Source organism: Sorex fumeus, unplaced genomic scaffold (genome assembly GCF_029834395.1).
Source record: "Sorex fumeus unplaced genomic scaffold, SorFum_2.1 ptg000003l, whole genome shotgun sequence".
In the NCBI taxonomy this organism is placed as follows: domain Eukaryota; kingdom Metazoa; phylum Chordata; class Mammalia; order Eulipotyphla; family Soricidae; genus Sorex; species Sorex fumeus.
This window is the reverse complement of record NW_026606060.1, coordinates 20,327,794-20,350,008: the sequence shown is the minus strand read 5'-3', so window position 1 is coordinate 20,350,008 and position 22,215 is coordinate 20,327,794. Positions and strand designations below refer to the sequence as shown.

At 41.2% G+C, this 22,215-nt stretch overlaps 1 protein-coding gene across 2 annotated transcripts in view; it reads left to right on the top strand.

Moving 5' to 3' along the window:
- EIF2AK3 (eukaryotic translation initiation factor 2 alpha kinase 3) overlaps nucleotides 1-22,215 on the top strand; it is a 71,885-nt gene that overhangs the window by 3,323 nt on the left and 46,347 nt on the right. The window contains exons 1-2 of one of the 2 annotated variants that reach the window (XM_056117136.1): nucleotides 9,900-10,000; nucleotides 12,374-12,424. In XM_056117136.1, coding sequence (XP_055973111.1) covers nucleotides 12,383-12,424 — 42 coding nt within the window. In that variant the 5' untranslated portion in view covers nucleotides 9,900-10,000; nucleotides 12,374-12,382. Of the gene's footprint in view, nucleotides 1-9,870; nucleotides 10,001-12,373; nucleotides 12,425-22,215 lie in introns of those variants that run through there. The other variant, XM_056117128.1, reaches the window with a different exon arrangement.

Genomic DNA, 22,215 nt, shown 5'->3' with positions numbered 1-22,215 from the left:
GGGTATTCCTTCAAAAACTAGAAATTGAGCTTCCATATGACCCTGCAATACCACTTTTGGGAATATATCTCGAGGGTGCAAAAAAGCATAGTAGAAATGACATCTGCACCTATATGTTCATTGCAGCACTATTCACAGTAGTCAGAATCTGAAAATAACCCAAGTGCCCGAGAATAGACAACTGGTTAAAGAAACTTTGGTACATCTACACAATGGAATACTGTTCAGCTGTTAGGAGAGATGAAGTCATGAAATTTGCTTATAAGTGGATGAACATGGAGAGTATCATGCTAAGTGAAATGAGAAATAGAGGGATAAACATAGAAGGACTGCATTCACTTGTGGAATATAAAATAACATAATATGAGAGTGACACCTAGGACAGTAGACACAAGGGTGAGGAATATTCTCCATAGTTGGAAGCCTATATCATGATCTGGGGAAGAAAGCAGCTGGAATAGAGAAAGGATCACTAAGACAATGATGGTTGGAGGAATTGTTCAGGATGGGAGATGTGTTGAAAGTAGATGAAAGCCCAAATGTGATAACCTCTCAGTATCTGTATCGCAATCCGTAATGCCCCAAAGTAGAGAGAGAGAATGGGGGAAATTGTCTGCCATGGAGGCAGGGGGAGGTTTGTAATGCGGGGTTATACTGGGGACATTGGTGGTGGAGAATGTGCACTGGTGGAGGGATGGGTGTTCAATCATTGTATGATTGAAACTCAAACATGAAAACTTTGTAACTGTATCTCAATAGTGATTCAATAAAAATCACTGTCACTGTCCTCCTGTTGCTCATCGATTTGCTCAAGTGGTCCCAGTAACATTGTGAGACTTGTTACTGTGTTTGGCATATCGAATACGTCACGGGTAACTTGCCAGACTTTGCCATACTGGCAAGATACTCTCGGTGGCTTGCTAGGCTCTCTGAGAGGAGGTGGAGGAATCGAACTCGGGTCAGCTGTGTTGGCCGCGTGGAAGGCAAACGCCCTACCTGCTATGCCATCACTCCAGCCCACAATAAAAATAAATAAATAAATAAATAAATAAAGAGCTTGCCTTGCATGTGGCTGACCTGGGTTCTATCCCTGGCACCAAATATGTTCCCCCGAGCCCCACCAGAAGTGGTTGCAGAGCATAGAGACTGGAGTAAGCTCTGAATGCTGCTGGGTGTGGCCAAAAATGAAAAAAGAAGAAGGGAGGATGAGGGGGCCAAGGAGAGAGTAGGGAGTTTGCCTTGCACACAGCAGATCCACAGCAGTTCGGCATTCCATGTGGTCCCCTGAGCACCGCTGGGAATGAGTGCAGAGTCACTGCTGGGTGTGTCCCCTCCAAAAACATATAAACAAGGGAGAAATGAAGAAGTTAAAAAAAAGCTTCTAATACCATAATACCGTCATTTGAGATAAGGATATCAAAAGGAGTATATAGCAGTGCAAATGAGAGCTTTACTGTTTAGTTGAACCGAGTGGGGAGATTTGATAGATTCTGCCTTTGTGGAAAATCAGTTGATTCCTTGTCCTTTAGCACCACCATAATGATATATTGGTGAGTACAAGCATAGAAAATCAAGAGATTTAGGAAATGTGAAAGATAAAGAAAGGGTTTCATGTTGGACATGATGAATTGGAGGTGCAGGCATACATCAGAGGGAGTGATCTGGTAGTTGGAAGTGATTGGAACAGGCAGGATGTCAGGGTAAATAGGTTTGGAGTGAGAGTAGGCTCTCGATCAAGGCCTTAGGTAGAGAAGGTGGGCCAGCAATGGAGATGGAAAAGAGCTGGCTAGGTTGGAGACGTAGGGTGAGGATGGACAAAAATGAGGGATCAGTGATTTCCCAAAGAAGTCGAGTGAAATGGCAGAGAGTACTCAGATTGCTAGAGGTCATCCTTTTTATCCCCATGGCCTCTTTACCTCACCATAAAACCTGACAGGAGGTAAGTGTTAGGACCACAGACTTGTGGTCTTGAACTTGTGCACTCAAAGGAGATCCTGTATAGACACTGAAAATGCCTAGACGAGGGGGAAGTGGAGTTGGGGATGTCCACTTGGCAAGGAGGAACAAGAGCGGTGAAGACAGGTGCTGGGTAGTGGTAGGGCATAAGCCTCATTTGCAGCTGCTTTCAGCCTCATTTCACCGTGGTTTGATTCCTGAAACCACATGGTTCTCTGAGCATTGTGGGTGCCTTGTTGGAGGCTCCTGCCTGCAATGCTCCTGGGTAATCCCTGGCACAGTAAGGTTGGAGCAGCACATATTCTTGGGTCCTTGGACCCTTGCATTGAACTACCGGCTTGGTTCATTAAAAATTGCAGGTAGGGTCCCCGGCCTCCCGGGTAGCCCTCAGGAGCCCTCCTCTCTGCCCTCCTCACTTCCTAGTAAGGACATTTGTCTGGTATCTGAAGATAGTGTGGGAAGTTTTTGAAAACCTTGGTAAGTAAATTGATTTCGTGTCATCAGGAGATAGATAGATGAAAAATTGCTAAGCTTTTAAATCGTTTTTTAAATAAGTAGAAGACCAGAAATGATCAGGTCCATAATAATAGACCAATATCCTGTTTGTTTCAAGGAGGCTGATTAGGGGAACAGATTTGAATTAACCAAGCGTTTATTACAAACAGCTGTGAAGAGCTGTGGTACTTGTAAAATTTAAAAAGAGGGAGGTGGGGAATGAAGATGTCTGTTTTTTCCCAGTGTTGTCTTTCGATGCTGGAGAAGCCATGTGGAACTCACTAGATCTTCTTTTCCCTCCTTGATGAAATTTTCATTGGTTTTATTCTAAATAGTCTGTGTCTTGAGTGAATACACATTTTTTTCTTTAAAAAAAACATGTTTTTCTGGTAGTCTTGTCAGTTCTTTTGTCAGTTCTTGTCATTTCTTTTGTTAAACATTACATCTAGTTAAAATTTAAATGAAATGGTCACAGCAGAAAATTAGGAAGAAAATCACAATCTCTCCTTTCTAGTGTTACTTGCAATTCTTATGATCGACTGGGCATCTTCCTATAGGGACCATCTGCCAAGCTCAGAAGATAGAAAGGGCTAGTTTTATCTCAATTCTTGCACTAATTTATAAATACTTACCCCTTTTCCCTCTGCCCTTATTCCCTTCGAAAAAAAGGTGTTACTACATTTCAGATTAATCTATGAGTCTTCTTTAATTTGTACATCTGTAAAATTACTTTTAAAATGAGATAACATTAGTGAGAGAGAAAGCGAGAACAAGAGAGAGTACATGAAAATAAATATTTAATGCAGGAGGAAGGATTTAATAACTCATTTCATTCTTTCACAAATTATTGTGAATCAGTGGCACAGAAGTCTGGCTTCCCTGAGATTTTCACATTCATAATTATTTATTGTGTTTGGTTTTGGGGCATACCAGGATTTCTCCATCCCTCTCAGAGAGCCCGGCAAGCTACTGAGAGTATCCCACCTGCACAGCAGAGCCTGACAAGCTCCCTGTGGCGTATTCAATATGCCAAAAACAGTAACAGCAAGTCTCACAATGGAGACATTACGGGTGCCCACTCGAGCAAATTGATGAACAGTGGGAGGACAGTGCTACCAGGCTGTTACTGGCTCGATGCTCAGGGATCATTCCTCGCAGAGCTTGAGGGACCATATGCATACTAGGGAGCAAACTGAGGTTGGCTGTGCAAGAGAGTGCCTTATTTGTTGTACTATTTTAAGAGAAGCGCCTTATCTGCTGTACTATTTCTCTGGCCCCTTGATGATTTTTTAAAGGTCCATATAGCTGATAAGCCAGAGTTGTAAAGTATACTTAGTAATTTTTATATATTTGTTTTGACTTGGGTCTGGCTAATCTCGTGATGTTTAAAAAAAGGTTTTATTTGAAGATTTACTTAGTAGGTGAGGACTAAAGAGTAAAGTCCAATTAGTCCTAAATTTTTTTTTTGAATAAGATCTTATGCTTCCTTGAGTAAAAGCATATGTTTAGTTAAAGAAGTCTTGGCTACATTAAAAAAACAAATTAAACTTAGTCAAAAAGTTTAACTTTGTAAATTTTTGTCCCTTAGGAAATGTACAATTTAAAAATCAATAGTTGGGGCTGGAGAGCTAGTACAGAGGTAAAGTGCCTGCCTTGCACATGGCTGACCTGGGTCCTCCAAGTAGAGATTCTGGAGCACAGAGTCAGGAGTCAGCTGGTTGTGGCCCCCAAGCAGAACAAAATAAAAATCAGTAAAAACTGTTCTACTGATTTTAATGTAGCAACTATAAATTTTATAGGATGTTCTTTCACCAGCTTCTTTTTTCACGTGGGAAATTTATATAAGTAGGAAGATTCCTTTACAAGATGTTGGACTCAAACTTTTTCTGTTTTGTTTTTTTCTGTGAGCTTGTATGCTAGGGATCTACCCCCACACTTCACACAAGGAAGCACAGAGTGGCATCCCCAACTAGACTGATAAATTTAACTGTAAATAGAGTGGTGATATGGATGATTTAAATCAGAGCAAACAATTTTTTTTTTTAATTTGGGTATTAGTGGTGACTTGTGGTCATGTCTGTTCAGTTGAGGGCTTAAAGAGGGTACAACAAACAGGGTAGAATGACATCCTGCTAAGATTTCTGAAAGGAATAAAAGCTGTGCATTATGGAATAATATAGTAGTTTTATTAATGCACACTGACAGTTGACAGAATGATAGGATTAAAGTTAGAAAACCTAAATTCATGCTTCAAAGTCTGTCTCAAGTTTCTTACTTGGTGTATGGCATTAGGCAAATAACCTCTTTTCACATCTTCCTCAGCCTCTGTTTTTGTTTTTGTTGTATGTAGATTTACCATTCCACTACATTTATTATTTATTGTCGGGTTTTTTGGTGGGGGGTTGTTGGGCACAGCTGGCAATGCTCAGGGGTTACTCCTGGTTCTGCATTCAGGAACCATTCCTGGCGGTACTTGGGGGACCCTATGGGATTTTAGGAATTGAACCCCAGTCAGCCACAAGCCAGGCAAATGCCTTACCCATTGTACTATTGCTCCAGCCCCCCAACATTTATTGTTTTATTAGGGACTACCCCCTGTTTGGTGCTCGGTGTAAATAAATAGACCACTAGACTTGTCTTTGAATCTTTGACAGAAGGTGAGCCCAACTATATAGGTGCCAGAGCGGTTGTATAAGCTAGCAGGTAGGGCACTTGCCTTATACCTGGCCAACCTGAATTTGATCCCTAGCATCCCCTGATATGGAATGACAGGGATCCCATATGGTCCCCTGAGCACTTCCAGGAATAATTCTTGAGTGCAGAGCCATAAATTCCTGAGTATTCGTGGGTGTGCCACCCAAAACCTGGTGTGCCACCCCCCCAAAACCACATGAAAATGGATGTGACATAAATCATTATAAATGATGAGAATGGAAATGACAAGTAAATGAATCGTTGCTTGTGAAGCATCATGGGTATATTAGGCAGTAGGGGTGATGTGACAATGGCATAGTGGGTGGGGATAGCTTGCACCATGGGCAAAGTTAGTGGTTCCTAGTCCAGGGCTCCTAAAACCCAGTGGATCTGCTGAACTAAAGTGGAGAACCATGAGATTCTTAGTATTTTAGAATAACCTAATGGAGTTGAACACTCAGGGAGATGAGTGCTGATTTGTTTATTTTTAGGATTTGGGTCACACCTCACAACCCTGCTCAGGACTTACTCCTGGTGTGTACAAAGCAGGTGTCTTATCAGTATTCTCTCCAACATCAGTCACTGGATGTGGTCCCAAAGTCCAATCCCCTTGAAAAAAAAAAACCCAAAATATTGTTCCTTGACTTTGAACCAGAGTTATATCTAATATAACTTGAACTACTCTTCAGAAATTTGAATATTTTGATTGTTGCTTAAATCGTACCTGTAAACATTGGGAGGAGGGGGACAGGGAACCAGAGAGATGGTGTAGTGAGTAAAGTACTTATCTTATACACTGCCCACCCCGGAGCATCACCAGGATAGATCCCTTAGCATAGCCACGTGTAGCACAGCCCCACATCAAAAGCAAAATAAATAAATGGGGAAATTCATTAGACATTCAAATGACTAAAATATGAGACAGATAGTGAAGGAACTTTGCATAAATGGTTAAAAGTGTGTGTGCAATTATAGGGGGGTCATGCTGTATTATGAGGGGCTTTATGTGCAGTGGGCATAGGCGACTTTTGAAGTTTATTTTCCACACAAAAGTGTTGAAAGAGTTTAGAATAAAGAGATTCGGGGCTGAAATATGTCAGAAAGGCTTTTGAAGGTGTTCTGGTGAGTCATGAGTATCGAGGACAGGGGAGGGGAATGAAGAAGAAGGAGATTTAAAAGAAGCTCCAGGGCCAGAGAGAGAGTATAGTAGGGAAGAGCACTTGCCTTGCATGCAGCTGGCCAGGATTCAATCCCTGGCATCCCATATGGTTACTGAGCACCACCAGAAGTAATTCCTGAGTGCAGAGCACTCCTGAGTAATCCCTGAGCACTGCTGGGTGTGCCCCTCTCCCCCAGAAAAAAAAAGGAGGAGAGGAAGAATGACTATTGTTTAAATGTATAGTATGATTTAAGTATTGTGCTAGAGTAGATGGAGAAAGATGTGGGAAAGAGGTTTTCTGAATGCATTTAGTTAGTAACAAGTGTGGCCTGTTGAAAATGCAAAACTAGAGTTGGGAGAGAGATGAACTATAAGTACATTATAGGTTTAGGGCTGGTATGTTCTAGGAAGCAGTGAAGCTGTGAGTGTTAGCTGACTCAAATTCCCTGGCCTACTTGCTAGAAAGTAAGAGCTGTAGACTGATAGACAGTATCTAAGGAGTGTATTGGACAGGAATTGGGGGTTGTTCCTGTAAAAGCTGGGGGTTGAGAGTGGGGTGGGGGTGGGGGAAGATGTGCAGAATGATGATCCAGCCACCATTTCAGTTGCTGCTGCTAGGACTGATGAGAATGGATCTGGCAATTAGGAAATGATTGGAAATCTTTCTTGTGAGTAGCTTCAGAGAATTGGGTTATGGGAGTGCTGTCACTGCAATTGTTTTGATTCTTCAGTCAATTCAGGGTTTATTCATCTTGTCATAGAAATCTCAAAAGGGGAAGGGGAGATAAAGAACCTGTATTTTCTTTATTTGGGGGTTGGGATTCTTTTGTTTGGATTTGGTTTTGGGTCAGTTATTTTCAGTGAAAATATAATTATATTAAACCCAAATGACTTATTAAAATATGTTCTTATAGGGGCTGGAGCAATATTATACTGGGTTGGGCACTTGCCTTGTATGTGACTGACTCAGGTTCCATACCCAGTACCCCACCAGGAGTGATCTCTGAGTGCCAGGAGTCAGCCCTGAGTACCACGGGGTATAGCCCCCCAACATATATATGTATATACATATATATATGTATATGTATACACACACACACACACACACACACATATATATATATATCTATGCATGGGCTGGAGCGATAGCACAGCGGAAAAGTGTTTGCCTTGCATGCAGCCAACCTAGGTTCAATTCCTCCACCCATCTCGGAGAGCCTGGCAGTCTACCGAGAATATCTCGCCCGCATGGCAAAGCCTGGCAAGCTACCATGATGTATTTGTATGCCAAAAAAAAAAAAAAAGTTACTGGTGCCTGCTCAAGCAAATCGATGAACAAAGGGAGGACAGAGCTATAGTCCTGTACATAAGATACACATATACATATAATATACTGCCACAGATTTTTTTTGTTTTGAAGATGAAAGCTAGAATTTTAGTTTATCTGTATATACTAGCACAAATAACTACATATTCAAAAAATAAGTCTTTTGCTGTTGTTACAAATAAAGTACCTAAGGTGATAGATGAACAGTATTTTTATAAAAGTAAAGTGTTCTAGTTCTCTTTTAATGTTCATAGATTATTTGCTTATACTGTTACATTTCACTTAGAGAATTTTTTGTTTACCTATTTATATGTAGTCAATAATTATTGAACTAAAAAACAGACATTTCTATAATGGCACTAGGAAAAAGAAAACTTCATTATGAATTAGTATTCTTTCTGGTAATATTTTTCTCCTCCACCATTGTCCAATAGATCTCTTTAGAGAGCAGGATAATCTGGGTATTAGAAAATTGAAATGTTCTCATTATTTTGGTTTGTTAACTAGAATAACTAGTTTGTAGCGTGGCAAGATTTTTCAAAAATGAGATTTACTCTTTGAAAAACTTCAAAATTAGTATAGGTTGTTGTTTTGGACTGTAACACTGTCCTCCCATTGTTCATCAATTTGCTTGAGCGGGCCCAGTTTTGGACTAAATAGTTTTATTTATTCATTGGATAACTATTTATTGGAAGCTTTTCTGAAAGGTTAAAATTTTCTTGTATCTTGGACATCTTGTGCTTAATTTTGAATTTTTATACATTACATATGAAATGAAAGAGAGGAGATAAAATTTGTATTTTATGCTAATGAGGAACAGAATTGTATGTGTTTGGAAGTGATCCCTGGCAATGCTAAGGGAAACATTTGGTACTGGGAAGAACTATGGTTGGCTGTGTGCAGGACAAGCCTCTTTCCTCCTGCCCTCTATGTAGTTTTGAAGCAGACAAATAAACCTAGTCAGTTCTGAGGACAGCTGTATAACACATTCTTCCATTCAGCAAATATTTAGCAAGAGCCAATTATTAGCTGCAGAGAAACTATAACTGCCAAGATCTGAGGAAAAATCACGCATGGTGCATTTGAAGAATTGGGGAAGTCATTTGGGAGTATTGATTTTTGAATGTGTGATCTTTGCAGATCCTGTTTGACTAAATCTGATGTTATGTGTACAAGTCCAGAGTTCAGGAGAGAGGCTTAGAATCAGAAATTAAAATTTGGAGATTGTCAGAATATAAGTGTTGTTTTAAGTTATAACACTGGATGAGAGTATAAAAAAAAATACAGGTAGGCAGAGAGTATTTTAAGAGATAGGAGAGATGAGGAGGAACCAGAAGACAAAACAGTAGCATAAGGCTAAGATCAGCATTCTTAGGAGAGTGAGGTAATTCAAGGGCCCACGTGAAGGAGTGGGTTCTGGAACTGGAGAAATAGCTATTGCTACTTCAGGTACTGCTACATGGTTAAGTGAACTGAATCCTGATCGTGGGCTTTCTCTGCGTGAATGTTATGGTGACTCCAACAAGACTCTTTTCAATGGAATGGGAGAGGCTAGACTAGAGCCATTACTGATTGGATTCCACGAGACATCAAAAGATCACGTGGACGCCCACCTATAAGATGGTCAGACTTCTTCGTCAAGACCCTAAATGATCGGTTTGAGGCTCTACATGTTCCTAAAACGAACAGATACCATTGGGCTACGCTAGCACGCAACCGGGATGAATGGAGACGTTACTGGCACCCGCTCGAATAAATCGATGAATAATGGGGATTAAGTGATTAAGTGGGAGAGGCTAACACTGGATTAGACATAGTTTAAGAGAGAAGGGTGAGAAGGGTTTGGAGTCATGTCTCAATGATATCAAGGTTTTTTTTTTTTTTTTTTGTGGCAGAGGGGGCCAAGAAATAGACTGGAAGTTGGTAGAAAGGATGATTCAGTTTTTTATAATATGACTTGGTTTTTTAAGTTGGAAAAATAGGATTGGCTGCTGAAAGGAGTGCTCTGATACAGATGAAATAATAGCCTCTCTTCTTCTACAGTTAGCACTACTGCCATGGTTTCTCTCAGAAAGCTGAAAGGTAGTGCTGATTAGTGTCAGCTTTGTGAGGGGGTTTGCCACTTTTTCTCCTATGGATAGGGGACAATGATTTTCTTTTGAATGTAAATCCAGTATCTTCACTCTCTCTTATCTTTACTCTCTCTTATACTTTGTCTTGTTGGTTTTGAATTTTACAGGTCATTAGTAATTATCAGCACTTTAGATGGGCGAATTGCAGCCTTGGATCCTGAGAACCATGGTAAAAAGCAGTGGGATTTGGACGTGGGATCTGGCTCCTTGGTTTCATCCAGCCTGAGCAAACCAGAGGTAAGGATTTCCTGATATTGGCTAGAATACTTAATGAGAGTGAGTAATTGCCATTAATAGAATGTCTGTAGAGTGGTCTCAGAACCAATTATCAGACTGGGAAGCCTGTGGCTTCTGTCATCCCCTGGAGCGTATAAATAACTTTTGCTTCCTCAGTTCCTTCTCTATAAAATCAGGTGGGTAATATTACTGCATTTTAGAATTGTTTTCGACATTAAATGAATTAATTATTAAGTGAGCAACCAGAGATATCAGCTGCTACATTAATATAGCTCATTGTACCAGCTATAGTTCATAATTTTATCATGAAGACCTTATGAATAATAAAACAATTGTCAGTAATTTATCTTTCATTTTGTTTGGGGAGCCACATCTGACAGTGCTCAGTACTTGCTCCTGGCTCTGTGCTCAGGGATCAATCCTGGTGGAGCACAGGGGACAATATGGGGTGCGAGAGATCAAAGACCTCACCTGGGTTAGCCACATTGCAAGGCAAATGCCCTACCTGCTGTACTGTTTCTCTGGCCCCACTTACCTATATTTTAGTAGTTAGAAATACGTACTGCAGAACCCATTAAATTATTCCATATGTTTTGCACAGTTGCCAAATGGGGTTTGATCCTTGGCACCCCCATATGGTCCTCCAAGGCTGCCAGGAATGATCCTTGAGCACAGGCCCAGGAGTAAGCCCTGAGCATCTCTGGGTGTGGCCTCCCAATCAAAGTCAATAAAAAAGAAATTATCCCCTACATTTCCTTTCAAGAATACATTCTAATCACAGGCATAACTCATCTGAAATTTTCTAAGGATGTAATTTTAGATACATTTGATTATTTTGCAGGAAAAAAAAAGTCTGCTGTGGCACATAGTACTTGGGCAGGTGGCTTAGTTCCTAGAGCGTTGGTTTGTCCACATAAAAGGAGGAGTAGCATACATTGAATAGGATGTAAGATAGAAGGCAACCAATCTCAAGTAAAAAAATATTAGCACACAAGGGTCAATCTATAACAACGTGTTATTAATCTCTCATACAAGGGCTTAGTGGCTCAGGGTGAGATACAACAGTCTACACACACTTTCTTCTAAGGAAACCTTTTTTGATCATTTTTAGAGAACTATACATAACAAGCAATACAAAATGAATCATTTAGGACCTGCTTTTGAGACAGGCTTGGGTAGTGGTTTGGAAAATTCAAAATAATGGTGATGAGAAGGTGTAATGATGGTGGGATTGGTGTTGGAATATTGAATAGCACTGCACTGTAGCACTGTCCTCCCGTTGTTCATCAATTTGCTCTAATGGACACCAGTAATGTCTCCATTGTGAGACTTGGTGTTACTGTTTTGGGGCAGCTTGCCAGGCTCTGCTCTGTAGATGGGATACTCTAGGTAGCTTGCCGGGCACTCCGAGAGGGGCAGAGGAATCAAACCCAGGTCGGCCATATGCAAGGCAAATGTCCTACCTGCTGTGTTCATTATTATGAACAATCTTTAAAAAAAAAATGAGAACACTGCCTAACTGTGTGAGCTTGGGAGATAGCAAAATGAGGGAAATTTATTTCCCTACTTTTAGACTCAAGTCTATGATAGATTGTCTCCTTTTCTGGAGTTCTTTTGCTCAAATTATTCATTTTTAAGATCCTTCTTCAGGGACATGAGTACTGATAAGGAACAGTCACTTCTGTTTTCCAGAACACCCTCAACCTTCCGTTACTCCTTGAGAACACTTACTAAGGAAGTCAGTTTTACTTTTGTCAGATTTTCCTTTTCATAGAGCTTCATAGGCTGTTATCAGATTTGGGAGAGAGAGAAGACCCTGACCTGGGTTTGTGAATAACCTCACTAGAACTGTCAGTTTTCTAATAGGAAAATTGCTGCCAGTGACCCATCTGCTTGCAGGTAAACTGAGTCTGGATCTTGTCAGAACAGCTAGGCAGGCAGTTAGGGAAAGGACCCTGCCTCATCTCCACAGTCACTGTCTGCCCAAAGTTTGTCAGCCTACTGAAAAAAATCTACTGGGGCTGGAGTGATAGCACAGCGAGTAGGGGGTTTGTCTTGCATGTGGCCGACCCAGATTCGATTCTCAGCATCCCATATGTTCCCCTGAGCACCACCAGGAGTAATTCCTGAGTGCAGAGCCAGGAGTAACCCCTGTGCATTGCCAGGTGTGACAAAAAAAAAAAAAATCTACTGGGAATAGTGAACTTCTGTTATATGGCGAATTACTAATAGAAACAACTTCATTATAAATCACGTTAAAATTTTTACATCAGGGTGATAATAAGATCAATTATTATACAAACTAAGCATTCATTTAATTGTATTCTGCAGGATTATGTTTGGGTATGTATGTTTTCTTTATTTTTAAATTAGACATAAAGGATGATCCACAAGTCAGAAGATTGTAAGCTGTTTACATCTGAGGTAATGTTACATGTGTTGTAGTGGTGCCAAGCATGTGTGTTTGCGAACTAAAATGTACATGTGCACATAAAGTTAAATTGCATGGTATGAAGTACAAAGTAGAAATAAAATTCAGTCCCATATTATATTTCCATTAAAAGGTTTGGGTATTTTGGTTTGTGTTTGAACCACACCCAGTGGTACTTGGGATACTCCTGACTCTGCACTTAGGAATCAGTTCTGGCTGTGTGGAAGGCAAATTGTTTAAATTATAAGCAACTACTCAAACCTGAAATATATAGATATAGATATATTATACATATTTACTTATTAATTATTTTTTAAAAATAACGATTATATTAGCAGTTTTTTCTAATACAGCTTAACTTTTTCATCATTTCATCCCTAGTCTTGACCATTTCTTGTGGTTTGTTAAAGCCTTTTGCTCTTTTTGTTTATTTGTTTTTTCTGTTTTCCGTGCCCCACCCATTGGTTCTCAGGGTTTACTCCTGACTGTGCTCATGGATCACCCCTGGTGGTGCTTTGGAGTCATGTGTTGTCCAGCTAAGGGATCTAACCAATGTCAGTTGCATTCTAACCAGTGTCAGTTGTATACGAGGCAACTATCTTTCCAGCCCTTTGTTTTTATTTTTTGGCTTGTTTGTTTTTGTTTTTGGGCCACACTTGACTGTGCTCAGGACTTACTTCTGGTTCTGCACTCAGGGATCACTCCTGGTAATGCTCAGGGACCATATGGCATGCTGGGAATCAAACCCAGATTGGCAACATACGGGGCTGCTGCCTTACTCACTGCACCATCTCTCCAGGCTCAATTGTCAGTTATGTTGTAAATTATGTTTTTTTAATAGTAATAAAAGAAAAGGAGGGGGCAGAGTTTTGGTAGGGCGGGCAAATAGAACATGACCTGACCCCTTCCTGAGATGGCCACGAGTTCTCAGCTGGGACTGGGTGGATCCAGCTAGTTGATCTCTTTTGAGATTTATTTAGGTCTCTCAATAATGGTATTCTTTATAAAACCTTTTAATGAGAATCTTATTTTCTTATTAAAAGGTTTTGGGTGTTTTGATTTGTTTTTGGACCAAACTCAACAGTGCTCAGGGGTTACCCTTGACTCTGCACTCAGGAATCAGTCCTGGAAGGCACAATCCCTTAACCTGTGTATTGTCTCTCTGACGCCTGTTTTGTATGTTTGAAATCTTTAATTTCTGGTTTAAAAGAAGACAGCTGGCCTGGGGAAATGTGGTTCAATCACTGGAACCTCATGATCCCCCAGCACTGCTGGAAATGATCAAAAGGAAAATAAAATAAAAAGACAACTGGATTTCTATATATACTTTTGCATTCAGTATGTAGTTTCAGTGTTGTTTTAGTGAAATGATATGAAGAAAATTCAGACACATACACATATACTTGGAAAAGAAAAAAAGTATTTTATAGCATTTTAAGTGGTTGTGGCAATAATTTTTTTGTATATACCAAAACAAGTAGAAGTTTGCTTAAGGTTAGTTGCACTGTGTAATCTGAAAACATATCTGTCAGTATTTAGAATTTTGTACATTAAGATCCATTTGTGTGTTTTGTCTTTTACTTATGCACGATTTTCTCACATTTGGAAATCATTGATCCTTTGAGCCTTACAGGTCTTCCAAAAGTTGACTTTTTCTTAATAGAACTTTTTTTTTTTTAAGGTGTGGTGATCACCTCTAATACATCAAAAAAAGTACTGGTAAATTGTCAAGTTCCCATTTGTAGATAACAGGTTTTCCAAAAATTTAATTTTCAATTGAAAACTTGAATTTAATCATAAATAAGGTCAAGGTTATTTGTTTGTTTTTAAATTTTGTTTCTTTTAGAGCCACACGCAGCTCTGCTCTGGGCTTCCTCCTGGCTCATGTGCCAGGGATTCTGGAACCACTTGGTCCCTTGAACACAGCCTGGAGTAGCTTTGGGTGTGTCCAAAATGAAAAAATAAAAAGTGAATAAACAACTCTATCGGAAGCCTATAGTTAGAGTTTGGGGTTTTGTTTTATTTTAGGCCTGTTTCTCCCCAAGGGACGCAGTCTGAGACAGGTGCAGAAACAGACAACTGTGATACTTGACCTCTTCATCCTCCTCCCCTCCCCACTCATTCATTGTGAAGCCGCTGATTCGGGGACCCAGGCTTGGAAAGGAGTGTAGTTTTAATGGTTACCAATTTATTTTTAAAAAATTCATTAGTAGACCTTTTAAAGTATTATGTCATTAAAAGGGGATCTGTAATCTCTTAAGATTGTTTAGTTTGGGGGGCTGGAGCGATAGCACAGCGGGTAGGGCATTTGCCTTGCACGCAGCTGACCCGGGTTTGATTCCCAGCATCCTATATGGTCCCCCAAGCATCACCAGGGGTAATTCCTGAGTGCATAAGCCAGGAATAACCCTTGTGCATCGCCGGGTGTGACCCAAAAAGCAAAAAAAAAAAAAAGAATAAAAAATAAAAGATTGTTTAGTTTGGGGCTGGAACAATAATACAGCTGGTAAACCATTTGCCTTGCACATGGCCGACCCGAGTTTGATTCCCAGCATCCCGTATGGTCCCCTGACCACCGCCAGGAGTAACTCCTGAGTGCAAAGCCAGGAGTAACTTCTGTGCATTGCCCGGTATGACCCAAAAAGAAAGAAAAAAGATTGTTTATGCCAAAAGATGTCCAAAAAATCATCTTGTGATTTTTTCTTTGTACATAAACGTAGGGACCTGGTGGTGACATTGAAGATGGTGGTTCATTTTGAAAAGTCACTGTCAGTCATAGAGCAATATTTAAATAATTGCCTAGATGAAATGCTTTTCTTTTAATTATAGAAATGATGTGGTGTTTTGATTTAATTTTGTTTTATTAGTCCCTTAGCATGGGTGAAATCAATGCTGTGAATTAAACCAATTTAGCCCAGTATGTATGTTGTCAATTGGGAAATTGATTTGACCCTGCTTTTTAGGAAATTGCATTGTTTATTTAATGAACATATCCCAGTCTAGCTGAAAGCAGACATATTTACTAAAATCTGTTTACTTTGAATGTGAAGACTATACTTAAAAAGTTAGGCTGCTGACTGAAGCGATAGCACAGGGTGTTTGCCTTGCATGTGACTCACTGGCTTTAATCCTCAGCATCCCATGTGGTCCCCTGACACTGCTAGGAGTGATCTCTAGGCATAGCTGAGTCTGGCCCATTCCCCCACTCTTATCAACCCCCCGCAGGGGAAAAAAAATTGTCTAGAGACTGGAGAGAGAGAATAGCGGTTAAGGCATTTGCTCTGCATGCAACTGACCCCGGTTAAATTCCTGGCAACACACATGGTCCCTGTATGTGGAGACAGGAGTATAAACCCTGGGCGCCACTACATGTAACTCAATTCTCCCACCGCCCCTTAATTAAAAAGTTGGTCTGGTAGATTACCTTAAGGTATTTTGTTTTGTACATTAACTATAGGTTGAGGGAAGAAAGAATGAGACAGTCATTATTTACTGATGTTTTTCTGCTCTTGGGCATAATTCATATTTTTCAAAGACATCAAATCACTTTGTTCGTTTTTTTGGGGGGGGGATCACACCTGGCGATGCTCAGGGGTTACTCCTGGCTCTGCACTCAGGAATCACTCTTGGCGGTGCTCAGAGGACCATGTGTGATCCTGGGATTCAAACCTGGGTTGCCGCATGCAAGGCAAATGCCCTATCCACTGTGCTATCGCTCCAGCCCCAACACCAAATCACTTTGGACTTTGTATTTTTTTCTTTTGCATTTTCTTTTTTTTTTAATCTATACTTTATTTTATTTTATTTTGCAAGCTGTTCGTGGCGTACTTGATATGCCAAAAACAGTAACAATGATGGTCCTGCTTCCCCTGACCCTGAAAGAGCCCTCAGTATGCCATCAGGCTACACTAGCACGTGACAGGGACAAATGGAGATGTTACTGGCGCCCGCTCGTGCAAATTTATGAAAACAGGGAGATAGTGATATATTTTGCTTTTTGGGTCATACGTGGTGATGCACAGGGATTATTCCTGGCTCTGCAGTCAGGAATTACCCCTGGCATTGCTCAGGAGACCACATGGGATGCTGGGAATCGAACCCGGTTCAGCTGTGCAAGGCAAATGTCCTATCTGCTGTGCTATTGCTCCAGCCCTATAATCTACACTTTCTTTTAAGTGAGTCACATGGTATGTCTTCCACTAGTACCTAGTTCTACTGAAAGGTTTTGTGTATGAGGTGGGGGCCACATCCAGTGGTGCTTACTTCTGGCTCTGTCCTCTGGGATCACTCATGACAGGTTGTGGGACTATATGAGGTGCTGGGAATCGAATCCAGGTTGACTGCCTGTAGTCAAAACACTCTACCTCCTGTACAATCACTCTGACCCATCTACCAAAAGCTTTCTTAATCCTTCATGTTAGACCATTCTCTCTCTGTGTGTGTGTGTCTCTCTCTCTCCCCCTCCCTCCCTTGTTGCTGTTGTGATGACCACAGAATCAAATGCACCTGCGAGAATTTTCAGGGAAATAACTGAAAGCGAGAGTGGCAACAAGAATGAGGGTTTGGGAAGAGTTTACTAAAATCTAACCCTAACCCATGGGCCCGGGTTGGTTTTTAGTAAATTAAAGCTAAACATATTTAGATTTTATCCTGAGCCATAAGATGCCACTGACATTTTTTTTTTTTTTTTTGGTTTTGGTTTTGGTCTTTGGCTTTTACCCAACTGTGCTCATGGGCTTCCCCCAGGGTATTGCTCAGGGTTCACACTTGGCATGCTTGGGGGACCATGTGTTGCTGGGGGAACCCAGGACTCCCCCGTGCAAAGTCTTCTGAGCTCCTCCTGGTGCCCACTGAAGGATTTTTAAGTGGAAGAGATTGCTCCTCAGAAAAAAAAATGAAAAGTGATTCTGACATTGTCTTTTGCTGTGAAGCTTCAAATAGGGCTGAAGATGAATTCAAGTGTTTCTGAGGCATTTGTATTAGAAGCCACTGATCCCTAATTGTAGAAGTATATTTATTAAAGATATTATAAACAGTCCTAAAATCAACAAGTAGGTGAGAACATCTAGAAAGAAAGCAGAGAAAGCCTTAAAAGTCCAGTTTAAGCCCATTAATCTTCATTATCATGAACTTATTAAAAGTTCTATACCGACTGTATATTGATAGTCTAGTCTATGAACAAAAGAAGTGGGGAAACTAGTTAAAACTGTGCAGTCATCATACATGGGGATGTGTATTTGGATGGCATTGATGAAAGAAAATGGAATGAAAATAAAGGAATGGAGGCAAGAGAAGTCTAAGGAGGAAAGTATGGAATTAAAGGAGGATTTAACAGTAAATGAACAGGTATAAGGAGGAGGAACCTTCTGTCCCTGACACCACATGGTTCCGGTAGCACCCCTGGGTATGGTACAACCCCTGCCCCCGGAAGATAAATGGAGATTTCAGCATGGCTGTGAGAGCTCTCCAAGTGGAGATGTGAAAGAGGCATTGTCCTGTATGGATCTTTGCTCACAGACTTTTGTCTGAGTTGAAGAGAAAATGAACTGTGTCCTGGAAACAAGGACCATCAGAGTCAAGTGAGGAGAGATCTCTGACCAAACTTCCAGAATCCCTCTTATTATAAAATCCAGGTAGAGGGTGGTAAGTCATTGGAAAACGGGGGATAATGCTATCAAGAATACACAGCAGTCAAGCGATCTACTAAAACCAAATATCTTGCTTTAATAGAGCTGTAGACATTTTCCTGCTTTCTTCCAGATTTCCTCCACTGCTAGGTGCTATGAATATCTGGTGAAAATTTATAAATGAAAATGCTTTCACAATTTAACTGGCTTACCATGCAAAGTAACTCCTTGAGACATCCTTGTGATTCATTGTCTTGGTAACAGTCTTAGCATAAGAGGTAAAACCCTTTATTTCTTCTGAAGGAACTGGTAAAATGGAAAGGAATAGGGAGAAGCAGATCCCCAGAAGGCGACAGTCATTATTCGGTAACTTGGGAGTCAGAAGACTTACCTTTTAAATTAGACGTGGAGAGCCCATGTTGTGATGAGTTCCACTCCCAGCACTGTGTAACCCTGTGCTCTGCACCTTCCTGCACCATTGTGAGTGGTCCTGAGCTCTGGGCATCACCAGTATTCCTGTATTGCTGTGGAGGCCACACTTATGCAAAATTAAGTTTAAATGGATAGTCATGGAGAGTGATTATGAGGATCATGCAGTCAGTTGTGTGAGGAATTTTGTAAGACGGAAAAGCATAGTTTTTGCCCACAGTCACATAGTGAGTCTGAGACACAGCAATGAGGCTGGATGAGGTGTGATGATCTCCTTGTGGGCACATCTGTGTTCGAGGCCTACAACTGAGTAGTGCCCTGGTTGTAAAACAGCTAACTGATGAGGGAAGTAATTGTTCCGAACCAAGGGAGTTAAAGATAGCAAAGTCAACACCTTAGCAGGCCTTCCTCCCTTCCTTTTATCTTCCTTCTTTCCTTCCCTCCCTCCCTCCTTCCATACTTTTCTGCTTACTTCCTTCTTTCCCGCCCTCCCTCCTTCCCTCACTTTGAAGTTTTGGGGTCACACCTGGCAGTGCTCAGGTGCCAGGGATTAAACCTGGACCTCCTGCATGTAAAACATGTGCTGAGACCTTTGAGCTCTCTCTCCGCTCACTTTCTTTGAATGGAATTTTTTGCATGTGTTTTGCATCTTTCCAATCTTAATAAACTTTATTATTTTTTATTCTTGAAACCATGATTATAAACATCAATTATTATCTCAGATATATCTGGGATTCTTAAGGTCAGACAGATATGTGACCCGTTGGTGAAAATTCTAGTATAATCCCCACCCCCCAAACCCTTTTCCCTTGGAGAACCCGGCAAGCTACCCGTGACGTATTCGTTACACTACAGTAACTAGTGTCACAATGGGGATGTTACTGGGCCCACTCGTGCAAAATCAGTAAACAACAGGAGGGCAGTGACAATGATCCTTTTCCCTTATAATTTGCTTTATTTTTTTCTTCTCTGGGTGAGCCTAAATTTTACTATGTGTATTTCCTTCCCTTTTTTCTTACCCAATATCTTCTCTGTTAACTCTTGTATTTAACCTCTCTTGTATGTGAGACTTGACTTTTTTTTTTTTTATTGCAGGATTATAACTTTTGTCTTCTCTCTCTCTTTCTTTCTTTCTTTCTTTCTTTCTTTCTTTCTTTCTGTTTCCTGGGCCATACTGGCTTTGTTCAGGGCTTATTCCTGGCTCTCTGCCAGGGATCACTCCTAGTGGGCTTGGAGGATCATATGGGGTGCTAGGGAGCGAACCTGGGTTGGCCCCATGCAAAGAAGCACCCTACTTGCTGTACTATCCCTTTGTCTCCAATAAGACACTTTTAAGGGATCAGGGTAGCTTCTCTAAATCCACCAATTAGTAATGATGATATTAACACAGGGGTTGGCAAACCTTTTGAGTAAAAGACTCCAGAAATACCTTGTCTCTGTGGGCCAGACAGACTTTGTACTTGTACTGGGAAAGTAGTCACACAGACAAAATTGAACCAATGTGGCCATGTTCCAGTACAATTTATAAAATAGACAGTGGCTTGGACTTGGCCCCTGAGCTGCATAGTTTGCTCCTCTAATGTAAATAAAATGTAATAATTCCCCAACTGTAGCATTCTTTTTTTATTAATTTATTATTATCTAATGTAGAAGTACTGCTGTTTATTCAGCCATTGATTAAGGTAATTGAACTGGGCATGAACTCCACATTACTTTTAAAAAAATTTTTTTCAATTGGATATCCCTGAGATAGACTATTACAAAGCTGTTCATAATTGGGTTTCAGTTCTACAATGATCCAGCACTCATCTCTCCACCAGTGTACATTTCTCACCACCATCCCCCAACCCCCCACCCCCTACTCCCAGCCTCCCTCTATGGGAGGCACTTTCCTTCTTGCTCTCTCTCTCTCCTTTTCCTTTAATGCATTGTGGTTGGCAATACAGGTGCTAAGAGGTCATGGTGTTTGTTCAGGGCTTTTGGTATTTTTATCGGGACAGTAAGGCTCAACTAGCTTTCCAATTGGGTGGCAGCTTTGAGGTGTGGATGTGACTGCTGAGGCTTCCAGAAGTACAGGGAGATGGGGGGAGGTAGCCCATCCTGACCCTGAGAAAGCCTGGAGATTTCAGTCACAAAACCCGCATACCAGAATTTCTAACAGATTTTATCTTGATGAGGTCCGTCCTGAGATGGTGGGGTCAGGCTGGGGGTATGGCAGCAATTTTGGATTGTGGAAGCAAGCGGCTGCCTGAACCTCTGCTTGGGCAGGCACAGGCCAACCTGCCCCCTTCGATTTACCCCAGTCTGTTCACCATGTGCCAGTTCGAGATTAACTATGGCTTTTGATCTCTTTTGAGATTTATCTATGGTTCTCTGAAATAAGGCCAATAAATGAGCTTGTATAGCTAAGCCAAAGTTGGTTTGAGGGCCTGGCTCCCACGTACCTAACTTTTGGCCATTTAATTTCTTGGTAAACTTGGTCCCAAGTTGTTGGGGTCCGGCCAAAGGCACAGCAGAAATTTTGGGGTTTCAGGAAGCCTGAAGATACTGTCAGGCTGCTGATGCACTCACCCTGCAGGTATAGGTTGACCTGTTGGTGACACCATACCCGAAACTGTACCATTCTTGTCAGAAAGAGTGAACTTGGCTTGCTCCTTTAAGCCTGTGTTCTCCCTTGAAGGTGTCTTGCTTGGCTCTGCCTTTTTGTTGTTTGGCTTGCTCTTTCAAGCTACAGTTCTCTCTTGGACATATATTCCTTTCCTTCTCCTCCTGTCACATCCATACCATTCAATAAAAACTGTTTTGCTTCACTGAAAAAAAAAATACTGAACTTTTATTGGTTCAAAGTTCCAGGTCTCATCACACTCAGAGAAACTATGGGGGATAAAGGAACAACTAAACAGACAAAATCCAGACTGTCCAGTATTCTATAGGATGAGATCCCTGGCTAAAAAGAAAAAGGGACCCTTATGAAGGTGAAGAATCAAAAGTAAAACATGAAAGTGAAATTCCATGTTGGAGGGACTAGAAAATAATACAGCATGTAAGGCATTTGCATGAAATGCCAATCCCAAACACCCCATGTGTTTCCCTGGGCCCCACTAGGAATGACCCCTGAGCACAGAGTCAGGGGTAAGCCCTGAGCACCTCTGGGCATGGCCCCAAAAAGCAAAATAAAATCAAAGCAAATAAATTTCTTTTATTTGAAAAGAAGTTGGAGCACACCAATTTACACAGTCCATCATTTTTTAAAATTTTGTTTTGGGGGCCACACCTGGCAGTGCTCGGGGTCTATTCCTGCCTCTGTGCTCAAGAGTGAACCCTAGAGGATGCAGAGATAGTTTTTGCCCTGCATGTGACTGGCCCAGGTTCAGTCTAACCCAGCCACCCAGTGTGTTCCTCTGGGCCCACCAGGAGTGATCCCTGAGTGAAGAGCTAGGAGTAACTCTTGAGCACTGCTGGTCACGGCCCCAACCCCTACAACAACAACAACAACAACACTGTACTATCTCTCCAGCTGTGGGGGGCAACTGGAGAGATAGTACAGTGGGTAAGGTGCTTGCTTTGCATGTGGCCAACCCAGTTTTGATCCCTAGCATCCCACATAGTCCCCTGAGAACCGCTAGGAGTGATTCCTGAGTGCAGAGCCAGGAATAGTCCCTGAACATCACCAGATGAATCCTCAAAACCAAACCAAACCAAACCAAAAAACTAACAAAAAAATAACA